We start from the raw sequence: 11,692 nt of genomic DNA, 5'->3' as shown, positions 1-11,692 counted from the left end.
TGCGCTAGAAGTGGAAGGTTTTTTGCATTGGAATTGGGAACCATTCTTTCCAGTGCGATGCGCTTGAAGTGTGGTGACTCAGACTATTTCTTGGAATTGGCAAATTCCAAACGAATGACGAACGGATCCAAAAATAGAACTATAATCAGCGAGAGTCGTGCGAAAAAACAACTTTTTTTTTTGCTGAAAATGCCATCAGCATGACTCATACAGAGAAGGCTAGAGGAGTACTTCGTGTGCACTTGACAACCGATTAGATACGGATGAAAGCATCGCATCCTCCATTAGTGGGCCGCCTGGTAACGATTAATTTTTGTCAGTGTTTGCGTGTGATTTGGTTCCTGGAAAATTACGGCCCCATGAGTCACATGCCCTTAAATATTTTGTTATGAAGAATGTTTTTTCCAATGACCTGCGTCTTGCGTCATTTATTTAATTCAATCAATCATAACAAATAACAGGGAAATGATTATAGGGGGAAAAAAAGTATTTTGATAAGCAGGGAATAATAACATTGCGTTCAGCAGAGCCTGCGATCGGGGCCAAATCCGGAGGCCTGTGATGCAGGCCAGATACGGCTTCGACAAGACACAACAGGTTCCGACATGTTTCGTCGCGCTTGCGATGCGAAACACAACGACACGGTCACGCCACGCCGCACACACATGCTCCTGAGGACTACCCCGCCTTTCCGGCGCCTGCTTTCTGCCGTTACGCAAACAGAGTGTGCACACACGCGTGTACTGATGCGAAATTCGAAACTCACGTGTCCTGCGGTGGTGGGGTGGTTTGCGATCACCTTACGACCCACATAATGAACCCCCTCCGCAAAATAAAAAGAAAAACAATTCCCACCGATTGGAGACGGAAATCCAGGAATTCCCACCGAACTCCAGGAAATGAGATCAACCAACTCACACAGCTGACGCAACACCTTCTTGGTGGTGGTGAAATACTGTTGTCCGGTGATGACTCATCATCCATCGCGCCACTTGACCGTGGTGCCGGTTCTCTCTCGTCGGTGTTGGTGTGCCACGAAGCCGGCAAAACAAAAACAAACTCCGGCGGCCACGATGACTTGGCGTAAACAGAGAGAGAGCGCGAGAGAGAGAGAGAAACGAAGGGGGGTCAGATAATGGGGAGCGCGTTGTGCGATCGTATAAAAGACCATCGGCGGGGTAGCTGTTGCATCAGAGTTGACAACCGATTGTTGCAGTAAGCAGCGCACGTCGTATCAACACAGACTTTGGAAGGGAAAAGCAACCAAGCCACAACAGCTACAACAACCAGTCCCGTTAATTAGCCTACAGCACACCAGGGTCAAGGGGAAGCGAGTCGCCACACGCCATGTCGACCACCAAGCCAGCAGGCCAGGTGGGGCCCCCGCCACCACCGGCAGTGACCAACATCATTCCCGAGTTCCACGGAGCGACGGACGATTGGACCGTGTACCGGGAGATACTGGAGGAGTTCTATCGGGCCAACGGGATCGCCGGCCCGGCCCGTGTGCCGGTGCTGATCAGTGTGATCGGTAAGGACACCTACAGGACGCTGCGGGGCCTGTGCCACCCGCGCTCACCGAAGGAGATGGAGTACGACGAACTGTGCCGGGTGCTGGCCCGTCAGTTCATCCCGGAAATCGCGATCTTCCGCCGTCGATCGCAGTTCTACCGGGCGGAGCAGGGACGCGGTGAAAGTGTCAAAGACTGGTACGCCCGCCTGAAGGCACTGTCGGTGGAGTGCCAGTTTGGTGAGCAGCATCTGGAGCCGCTACTGTTAGACCGGTTCGTGATCGGCCTGACGCCCGGACCGGTACAGGAGCGGCTGTGTGAGGAGCGACCGGAGTCGCTTACCCTGGACGGCGCGGTCGATATAGCGGCCACCAAGGAAGCGGCAATGGCGGAGGAGGAGATTGCGCAAGAGTTTGCCGCGCTGGGAGTGGACGATGAAGGCCACCGGCATCGGCGACGTGGAAGGCACGGGCCGCGCCACTACCAGCTGGGCCGGTACCACCATTGGTCACCGGAGCACGATCCACGGTTCGGTCACCATCATCACCGGCACGGACGTCACCACCGTCGTCCGGGACATCACCACTCGGACCCGGAGGAGGGACGCCACCATCATCACCGCCATCATGGTCCGCCGCATCACGGATTTGGCGGATTCCACGGGCATCATCATCACTGGGGACCGATCGGCCGACCAGAATTCGGTCCGCCGATGGGAGGTCCGGAGGAAGCGCGTCGCCGCGTGATGATGTCCCGTCACTGGGGAGCACCAGCATTCGGACCCGGGGCAGGACATTGGCACGGACGGATGGCCGGAAGACCTGGCATGGAGTTTGGCGGGATGATGCACGGATGTGAACGATTCGGTGGACGCTCGCAGGAACGTCGTTGGGCGAAGAAGTGGCGCAAACATTGCCGTCGTCGCCGAAGCAGCTCGTCGAGCAGCAGTTCGAGCAGTAGCAGTAGCGGCAGTTCCAGCTCGTCCAGTTCCAGTGGCAGCGGCAGCGCAAGCGAGACGGAATTGGAGCCGGAGAAGAGGTGCCGCAAAGGGCGCAAAGCGGCTGAACCCCATCACAAACACCAGCATGGAAAGCATCATCATCATCATCATCGGGGCAAGCGGCACCACGGCGGCGGTCACGGTCATCGCCACCATCACCACCCGGGTGTTGGAAGTGGTGGCCATTACCGCAGGCGCAACGATGAACAGCAAGCAGTGGCAGACCCGCACAACGCCACCGACCCGACAACGGAGCCAGAACTGATCGAATAAGCGGACCATAATCTTCTCATCTATTCTATCCTCGAGGAAACTTATGCGCATATTCATTAAGCACGCCGCAGCACCACCAAGTGCATTATTAAAGGGATTTAACTAAACGAAATATGCCGTCGACCACAAAAAAAGGAAAATAATCTCAGTTAATCAACAGAAATGAAGCAAAAAAAAACAAAAAAATTAAATAAAAACGATGGCCAAAAAAGACATAAAAATCTTAAAACATACAACAAACGGACTTTTGTAATTTGAATAGCCCAAACAAAAAAAGCGAATCGAAAGAACTCTACACTAGCAGTGGAAAGAAAAGTCCCCAAAATTGGGTGCAAGAGAAAGTTCTCCGTTAGTTCTTCTTCACTTCACAAAGAGTGTCCGAGAGAGATTGCCGGGTTTCATTCATATCGACCTCCCAGACGGACAACTCGTTGCTTTCGTTTTTCTTCGGATTAAATTTCATTCACAGTCGTTCAGTGTGAATCGATCATTTCCTAAAAATATAATTTGCCGTCAATCTATATTATTAAACAGCGTAGTCAATATTGAGCTCAATAATCACGAAATACGAAAGAAAGATAAGAGTTACGATATGATAAGGTTTAACAACACGGCAATGAGGCCGCATTTGTTGGTTTCTGTCTGGCAGAACTATTTAAAGCTTCAAACCGGTGAAAGCATAATCTATCTTTGGAAAGGACTGCGTGACAGATTCGCTCGAAATCTTACGTTGGGTGCGCCTAAGATTCGCTTTCCGCAGTTAGGCCACAGTTTGGTGGATCCATAACTCGTTTACATGTAACGGTGACCTGAAAGCACCAAAGTGAGGAAAGCAATAATGTTTACCGTCGTCTTATCTTCTGCAAATCGAGCAGATTTTTACGATTTTTGAAGTTCGAATCACGCAGATGAGAGATTCAGACACGCAGTGTGTTGAACCATCGTTTGGCAAAACGAGCTAAAAAGTTATGGGCAAGCATTTTCCACCAAAGAAAAAAGTGGAAAATGAAAGAAAGCCATCAATGAGACAACCTTGAGCCTTCACGTCTCGTCATGGAAAGACAGCTAAACTTTTGGCACGTAGTTGCGTTAGCGAAATTGGAAACGCGTTCGTCTGTGTGACTTTATTGGTTCCCGGGAATGGAGCATAATTTTATCTCCCCTTTTGATGCCGCCATTCACCAATCTAAGGCAAGGCGACATGATAGCGGAAACGTGGAACGGCTTCCGGCAGGACCTGTTGATTGAGCGGTATCAACAGCGCCACGCGCAACCGTAGCCGGAAGTCGTTACAGTGAATTTCTATCAATGGGGAATCAACAGTTCCGAGAATGTTCAATGGATTCCACGAGACCACGCAATGGAGACGCAGTGACTTACCTGTAGAACATGAAGATAACTAGCGCGTTGCCGACCACACCGAAAAGCATCATAAGGAAGTAGAAGGCGGCCAGCCCGTAGTGTTCGCCTGCCGTCGGTGGATCGAACTGTAGCCAGAAAGGATTAATTTTGGCCACAAACTGCGGATCCACCGGCAGCACGTACCGCGACCGGTCGACGTATTTGCTGTGTGGGGAAGAAGAAAGTTGTGATTGAAAAAAAAACACCCAAACCTAGAGGAATCTCCCAACCAGAAAGCCAAGAAGGCAACCCCCGGTACCAGATTGGAATAGGAATAAATTTTGATTACTCACGTCCCACGCCAGTCGATCGGCATCGAATCGACACAACGGTGGGGCTGGACATTTCAATGGAATTAATTCATTAATTCAGATTAATTTACAAACTTCACAGACTGCCCGCTATCTTAGGTCAGCCCAACGGTTCCCGGAATCGGAACTTCCGATGAACATCGCGAGCATCCGAAAATGACGCATTTGGCGCAAAAGGTATTCTGCTTCTTTGTTGTCGAGGGTTCGCCACGCTAAGTTCCGTCCCAGGATTCTTCTTCGTTCGCGTCTCGAAGCGGCTCCGCGTATGAGAAGCCCTTCATTTAAAAGATGCCGCCCGAAAAATTGAACCGAAATTCACGACCCGGGAGTGTGGCGAGGGTAATCATAATTACCTCCACAGGACCATAATGTCGCTGGTGGCGGTGGAATTGCTGTCGGTGGTGGTGCCGTTGATGTTAATTGTGCTCGCTGCAGTTATGAACGGATGCTGCTGCTGCTGCGTGCCGTTGTTGCCATGGGCCGAAACCTCTAAAGCGATGACTGCCTTCAATGGTGCTGTATCTGCAAAGAAAAATCTAAATCAATGCTGAGCGACGTCTTGACGCGTATTTCGCGGCCAACAGCACCGAACCAATTGTTCGTTCGTTCGGCTCCAAGGATTCATAAGCGAGCTTACCTAGTTCGTTATGCTGAGCCGCGACGGTGCCGCTTTCCAGCAGCAGCGTGGCCGCCTGGCCAAGGGTACCGGGCTGATCCTCCACCATGTTGGCGAAGCTTGGCCGACCGCTGGCTGTCAGAACAGCCATTTCGTACAGCAACAGCAACAGCACCGCGATGGTTGCCACCTTGGCCGACATTTCGTCGCGGTTTTTGTTTTTGTCGCAGGCTCGCGGGGTCCTCCGGGAGAGCCTTCCTTAGGTCGGAATTTATATGATCCCCTTTCCGTTGAATCACGTGCCACAGACACGCTTTTAATTAGTAGACGGGCACATTCAAGCTTATTTTCGTGCGGTTGTTCGTTTTTTCATCAAAGCGACGACAGAAACAGTCATAGATTATTTATCGTGCCACTGTACCGTGTCGTGCCTGGGCAAGCTCATTAATGTTTTAGAAGCCTCCGTCGTGAGTGATGGTTAGCTGTAAGGCAGAAGAACAGAAAGAATAGCATCAGCGAAAAGTAACGCACCCCTGGGACATGCTCCGTATGAAGTTTGGCAAAGCATCTGCTAAGCCGTTATGATGCCGGATAAGTGCTTTTTTGGTTTTTTCGAGTCCGTTTCATAATTTGTTTATTACTTTATGGTGCTTCGAAAGGGAGTCCGGTACGCTTCGCTAAGCTTCGAATCGTACAAAGCTGCAATTTCATCAGAAAGTTCGTTACCGCTTCGTATTGTCCTGCGATGCGAGTTCGTTCATAGTTCGGAACCAAAATCAATCGGATGCTGGATTTTATTGGATTCACTGGATTACTAGAGCCAGTAACTATAGTTTGTGGGGGTTTTCTCTACTCTAACCACAGGACTGTGCGATCACCATACTTCACCACAGTAAATCGGATTGTAGAATATGCAAAATTCAAAATTCACAGCCCGTTCCGGGAAGATAGCTTGAACCACTGCCAATGTTCCAATGTTTAAATGTCGGAGAGAAAGACTGCGCCTGCCATCGAAACCGGCAACTCGCGAACGGCACGGACACAGTTGAATAGATTAGAGGAACGGTGAAAACGATGACACTTCCCTCTGGAAGAACCCCCGGGGTAAACAGACACCGGATCACCGGCAAGAATCAGAAAACAACAAGGAATCGGCGTGCAACGGTCCAGTGGCGGCTCTCGGTTATGCAATCTACACCGGCTTTGGAGCATGAATATTTAGTCGGTGAAACAAGCGTATTCTAGCATATTCTTTCCAATTTCATCATTCTTTGCCCCCGCACCTAGTCTAGTTCGTTTCATTGCCATACATTCCAGTGTTGTGTTTGACAACCCAATAAATTCCACGGTGTTTCGTGACGGAGGGACGAATCATGAACTGTGGCTTTCATTTGCATATAGTTTCGCAACAAAAGGTGATCGAATGTCGGGTGGCGGACTACGTTCTGGCATCCGGCTTTCCCGTATCTTACTGTAGTAAAAAGTTTACCCCAGCACTAGAGTTATGCAAATCGGACCACCTTTCACCAACGGAAGCCGGAAGCGAGCAGATTGGAAGATTATGTGCAGCGACACTGTCCGGCTCATTATGCGGCTTCTGGCTTCGGCTCGTCCCCTAGCTTCTGTCTTTTATTTCCGCTCGGCCACCCAATTCAAGCAGCGGCATCGCAGATGAGCTGAGGCCATCATTAGCAGGTACTGGGCCACCATTACAGAGCGCGCGTACCACGGTGATAAGCCACCGGGAGCTGAGAGCTCGCTTATTACGCTCGGAATGACCACGTCTTAAGGTTTTGGCAACAAAAGATGTTACAACGGGCTCGCTTTCATTGCACACATTGGAACAATGGAGTACGCCGCTGGCAGCCGCTTTTGGTCCTGTGTGGGCTTGTAAGTAACCCTTAGCCCTAGCTTTAAAAAACTGCCCGCCATTCAATTAGACTACTTTAAGTGGGTAATGGTGCGTTAGAAAGATGTGCCACTTTCGAACGAACGATTATCGTGCGGTTTACAGTAAAGTGTAGTGCTGTCGGTCACATTAGCGGTTTCGCCTAGCTTTCGTCCAGGTGTGATTCTAGTTCTAGTTTTTTGAACCATTTATCTTTCCTTACACGTTGCCACCTTGGCTCCGGTTCCGTTGGTCGGCCTTAGCCGACGTAACCTTCGTTCCGGCTGGCGAACTCGTTCGTCGCTGTTGCGGAAAACAACGACGCCAGTCTGCGCGGTTCAGAATGCGTTGGTTGAGCTCCAGGACTAGAACTACCAGAGGCCGTCGTGATTGATTACGGCCAACTGGCCCCTTGGCGGGTGCCCCCTCTAGTGGTGGAGTTATCTCCAAAAACTGTCCCCACAAATCGCCAATCGTCAATTATCTTATTAAAGCAATCGCCCGAGCACCGAGAGGTTACCCGCGGGGCCACCACCCATTTCTTAACGGCCGCTGACCGAGAACCACCATTTCGTCTACCCGCAACCTTTTGACATCGTCCGGAGGATAGTGCGGCAACAGTTATCCCCCCCTCCGGGGGCCAGGCTTACGAAAAGCAGAATTTAAGCGTTTCTGACAGGCGGAGTAATTAGTGTGCCGGACAGTGACAGCCCTAGGCTACCCTAGGTAATAGGCAAAATAGTAAGTTTAAATATTGCACAAGCAGAAGCTGACTAAAACTTTGCACGAAAATCTGACATCTTGAATTTTTAAAGCGAATGCCCCTACTCCAGCGACCGGCACTGTAGAGCTCGGAAAGCGAAGGTGCGTATAGCCGGGGCCCCCCCCCGGGCCCAGACAGCAAGGTGCGTGGCCCGAAAGGCTTAGCGCCTGCGAGTGCCAGCGATGGCGTCACACACCCGCAAACCGATTCGTGGTGTGGCGGGGGCTCTACTCTTGCTTTTCAGGTCGTGTCGGTTTCTGCAGATCGTGTAGGCGAGCTTTTAAAACCGAACGCCCGATCCGAGCTGCAACGCATTCGAGTTTGAGGTGCGCTTCGGATACGGTCGGTCACCGCGCGTCGCAGCGTGTGTCTAGTGGACCACAGCAGCAGAGTGAGGACAGCAGAACGCGTGCAGGCAAGTTGCTTAAAGGGCTGAGTGTTGCTGAGGAGTTCACTTATTTTTGTTTGCCCAACTATTGCCCGTTCCACCGCGGCTCCTTGGATGTTCTAATCTGTCGGGGAGGGAAGGATTTGTTTTCGAGAACTTTCGGAAGCGAACTTCGGAGCCCCCAGGATCGCCTCAAGTTGCGTCGAGCGAAAGTAACGTGTTGATATACGGGAGCCAGGCAAGTAGACAAACAGGAACAGAGATGCCCGGATGATTCCTGTGTGTGTGCGTCCGTCCGGTGGATGGCACCACAAAATCAGCGAACCTGTTTTCCGACTCCGGCTGTGGCTCGTCTCTCGTTGTCTAGTGTGGAAGGAAAGTGACATAATGTGCGCGGAGAGTGTCTACTGCAGCGCGACCACCACTACAAACCAGGAGTGTACGGGAAGGAACACCACACGCTCCGTTTGGTGCGTTAATCGACGAAAGACACATTAACATGGCGTCGAGAGGAGAGACAACAAAACGGAGAAAGCAAACGAAGTACACCGGTGGCCCGATAAAAATGCCGGAAAAGGATTAACAGACAGCTGTCACCGCACTGGCACACCGAGTGCACCCATGGCATGCCTTGATGAATGCGCGCCTTTTCGCATTACTTTCAGTCCAATTTGTGCGCGTTTCTTTCTCGCGGAGCGGTACCGCCACAGTACCAGCTGTCAGTGTTAAGGGCATTGTTGTTTGTAATGCGGAACACGGCGAACGACGGCACTGGTGGTGGTGAACAATGGTCGGTGGCGAGGACGCCCATTTCGGAAGACGGCAGGCGCGACGTTGCGAGAAAAGTGCAACCCGGCACACGTGTCCTGTTGCGGTGAATTACGTGTGCAGCGAGGAGCGAGAATGAAGCGAGGACTCGAAGCACAAACAGCAGTGGACCGAAAGACGAGTCTTTTTAAAATTACACACCATACCACTCCGTATGTCACCAGCCGGGCGTAAAGAGGTTTCCACAGTTTTCGAGAGCTTTTTGGCACGCCATTTGATAGCGCCAGCAGCAGGAGGTGTTGTGAGCCGCGCACTAAAACCTATGTGCAATGCTTTTCGGGTTGCGCCGGTCACCACTTACGATTAACTTTGCGAAACGCACAGCGCCCAGGTGAGTGGTGAGTTTGTGAAATTGAGGCTGCCGAGCGAATTCTGCGTTGGCATTGGAATTGGAATCTAGTAACCAATGCGCGCGAGGTTGTAAAGCGATACGAGAAAGGGGTCCCCATTAGGAGGAGCGATGCCGGATCGAAAACACGATCGAGTAGACGACGGCCGTTAAAGTTGAAACTTGACAGACCTTAGCCCGGGGGGGGGACGATTGGCCTTAACCGGTGTGCTTTGCAAGGTCGCCTAGGTCGCCCATTCGACAGGCTCAGCGTGGTGTCCGCTATGTTCGAAGTTCTTTCTAGGTCGAAACTTTAAATATCTGTCCCACAAAGACAGATCGCGGTAGTGCGCTGTTACCGCTGTTAATACGGTGGTAATTAAAAAAAACTTCTTCAGGATCAAAATAACTACAGTGCTACTGTGTTGCCTTTTCAGAAACCGCGGCCTCGCTCTCGAAAGCTTTGTCTGCAAACCGCGGCAACTGAAAACTCAACAAAACCCACTTGCAACGGAAAACTGTACTTCCCCAGGGGAACGGAATTGTAAAACGTAGCCCAGGCTCATTACCATAAACAGCGCGCGGAAAGGGCGGCGGAGGCTGATTTTCCCGGAACCCGCAAAAGAATGTTGATGCAACGTTTCCGTTTTAGGCGAAAAACTATAGGACGCCACAGGGCGAATCAGAGCCAAAGCTGCAGAGGTCTGTTTTCCGCGGTTGCCGTGTCCGCTCAAGAAACTACGGAGGGCTCTGGTGTCGGAAAATTACGCTAATCAAGGAGCAAGAGGCACTCCATTTTCTGGAAAGTAGCCCCCCCCCAGTGGCTACAGAAGTACGGAGTGAACTGAGGTGTATAATTATCGCCAAGTTGGTAGACGGCCACCTGGTGTGGCGTAATGTTTAATTTACTCCTAACGGAGTAACTCCTGCGTTTCCGTACGTAATGACGTTGGACATCACGAGACACATTCGTAACTGCCGCAGGAGCGGCTGTATGGCGCGCATCCAAATCATTTGCATTCACTTACAGGTGTTGCTTCACACGCTATCCATGCGCCAACGGTGAGAGAGCCACTTCTAACGAAACCATAGCGGCAGAAGTCACTTTTCCGGGCACTGTTCCCGGATCATAAATCAGCTCGTCTCTCGGATGATGGAATGTGCCTCGGTTCAGTTTTAATCCGGGTGGCTTTTCACAACGCTTTTCCAAGTACATCATCCCTCATTACAATGCACATACACTGGGCGCCCTGGGGAACGGGCAAGTGAGATGGGTCCGCAAATAAGCTTCTGGTTTGGATTCCTGGATTTTGGGAAAGGCAAACCAAAACATGATCAAGGGGATTGGTTGGCTTGCGTGCTTCTGGGATTGAATCGGGAGCCGGCGCTTGGGGCTGACTAGTTACCCCCTATCGCGCTGTTAGTTTGTTGCAAAATGAAACTCTAAATGCGGCACTACCGTGGCCCGAATTTCCGTTTCACTCCACAACACGGTACTAGCAATCGAGAAAGCCACGAGCATTCGAGTAGGGGCCAATAAAACCGTAGAATGTAAGCAAACAGCATCCGACGGCATGTGTGAGGAAAGAATTTTAGCTTAAAAATGGAACCCAAAGGCCCGCGGTCAGGTCCGGCTTCGAAGTGATTTTCCTAATCTTCGACCCAGGGTCCGATTCCTTCAGGCATCACTCTTGCCTAACGTTCTGTCTAACAAACCAGTGTGGGCCCGTCGGCCGAATGTTTGTCCTCGGCACACTAGTTGAGAGCCCAAACGTGTGAAAAAGCGATTCCGGTACACGTAGACGCACAACCCGCCGGTCGATTGCCGCGATATCCTGCATGAAAAATGATGTAATTTTGAAAATTCAGGGTCCGCCCACGAGTGGAGTCAACCTCTGTTTGGTCTTTTTTGTTTCCCCAAGCATCAAGATCGACCGCAGCACGACACGCACACAGGATATTGGCGCTCTTCCGTCGCTTCCGGGAAACCGCAAAGCCCAAGCGGCCCGCCGCCAATACCTAGGCCATTGATACCTTTCGGCAGCGAAGCTGGGTCTGGTCGTTAACCGGAGATATATTTTTGGGTATGACAGCTGCTCTGCCGTGGCCGTGGGACGGCCGCCCCATCGGACGTGTCTTCGCAATTTACCAATTAATAATCATCCATCGAGCTCGGATCAGAAGTCGAAAACAGTTTAGAACGGCCGCGCCCAAAATGAAACTTAAAGTTGCAGCTGTTGCCGATGGCATTTTAATGCCCCGAAACTCGTGTGGACCCGTAGAAGAATCTGGTGGCTTTTTACAACTTTGCAGAACGTGACAATTGATCCGTGTCTTAACTTCATAACCTAACTTTCTTCGCGTTTCGTTACAGATACTTCAGGA

The 11,692-nt window shown here is 51.1% G+C and overlaps 2 protein-coding genes across 2 annotated transcripts in view; one reads left to right on the top strand and one right to left on the bottom strand.

Moving 5' to 3' along the window:
* LOC131205444 (opsin, blue-sensitive) overlaps positions 1–4,913 on the bottom strand; it is a 15,802-nt gene extending 10,889 nt beyond the window's left edge. The window contains exons 1-2 of the mRNA XM_058197539.1: positions 4,850–4,913; positions 4,165–4,350 (exon numbers count right to left, since the gene is read on the bottom strand). Of these exons, the coding sequence (XP_058053522.1) occupies positions 4,165–4,350; positions 4,850–4,863 (200 nt within the window). The 5' untranslated portion in view covers positions 4,864–4,913. The remainder of the gene's footprint in view (positions 1–4,164; positions 4,351–4,849) is intronic.
* LOC131205443 (filaggrin-like) lies at positions 1,119–2,992 on the top strand. The gene has a single exon (XM_058197537.1). The coding sequence runs from the start codon at positions 1,348–1,350 to the stop codon at positions 2,782–2,784; it is 1,437 nt and encodes a 478-aa protein (XP_058053520.1). The 5' UTR covers positions 1,119–1,347; the 3' UTR covers positions 2,785–2,992.
* Positions 4,914–11,692: the final 6,779 nt, after the last annotated feature.

The sequence above is a fragment of the Anopheles bellator genome, chromosome 1, assembly GCF_943735745.2.
Source record: "Anopheles bellator chromosome 1, idAnoBellAS_SP24_06.2, whole genome shotgun sequence".
Lineage (NCBI taxonomy): Eukaryota > Metazoa > Arthropoda > Insecta > Diptera > Culicidae > Anopheles > Anopheles bellator.
This window is presented reverse-complemented; position numbering and strand designations above follow the sequence as displayed.

Coding starts and splice junctions, on each gene's coding strand:
- LOC131205443 (XM_058197537.1), top strand. CDS start 1,348: ATGTCGACCACCAAGCCAGCAGGCCAGGTGGGGCCCCCGCCACCACCG.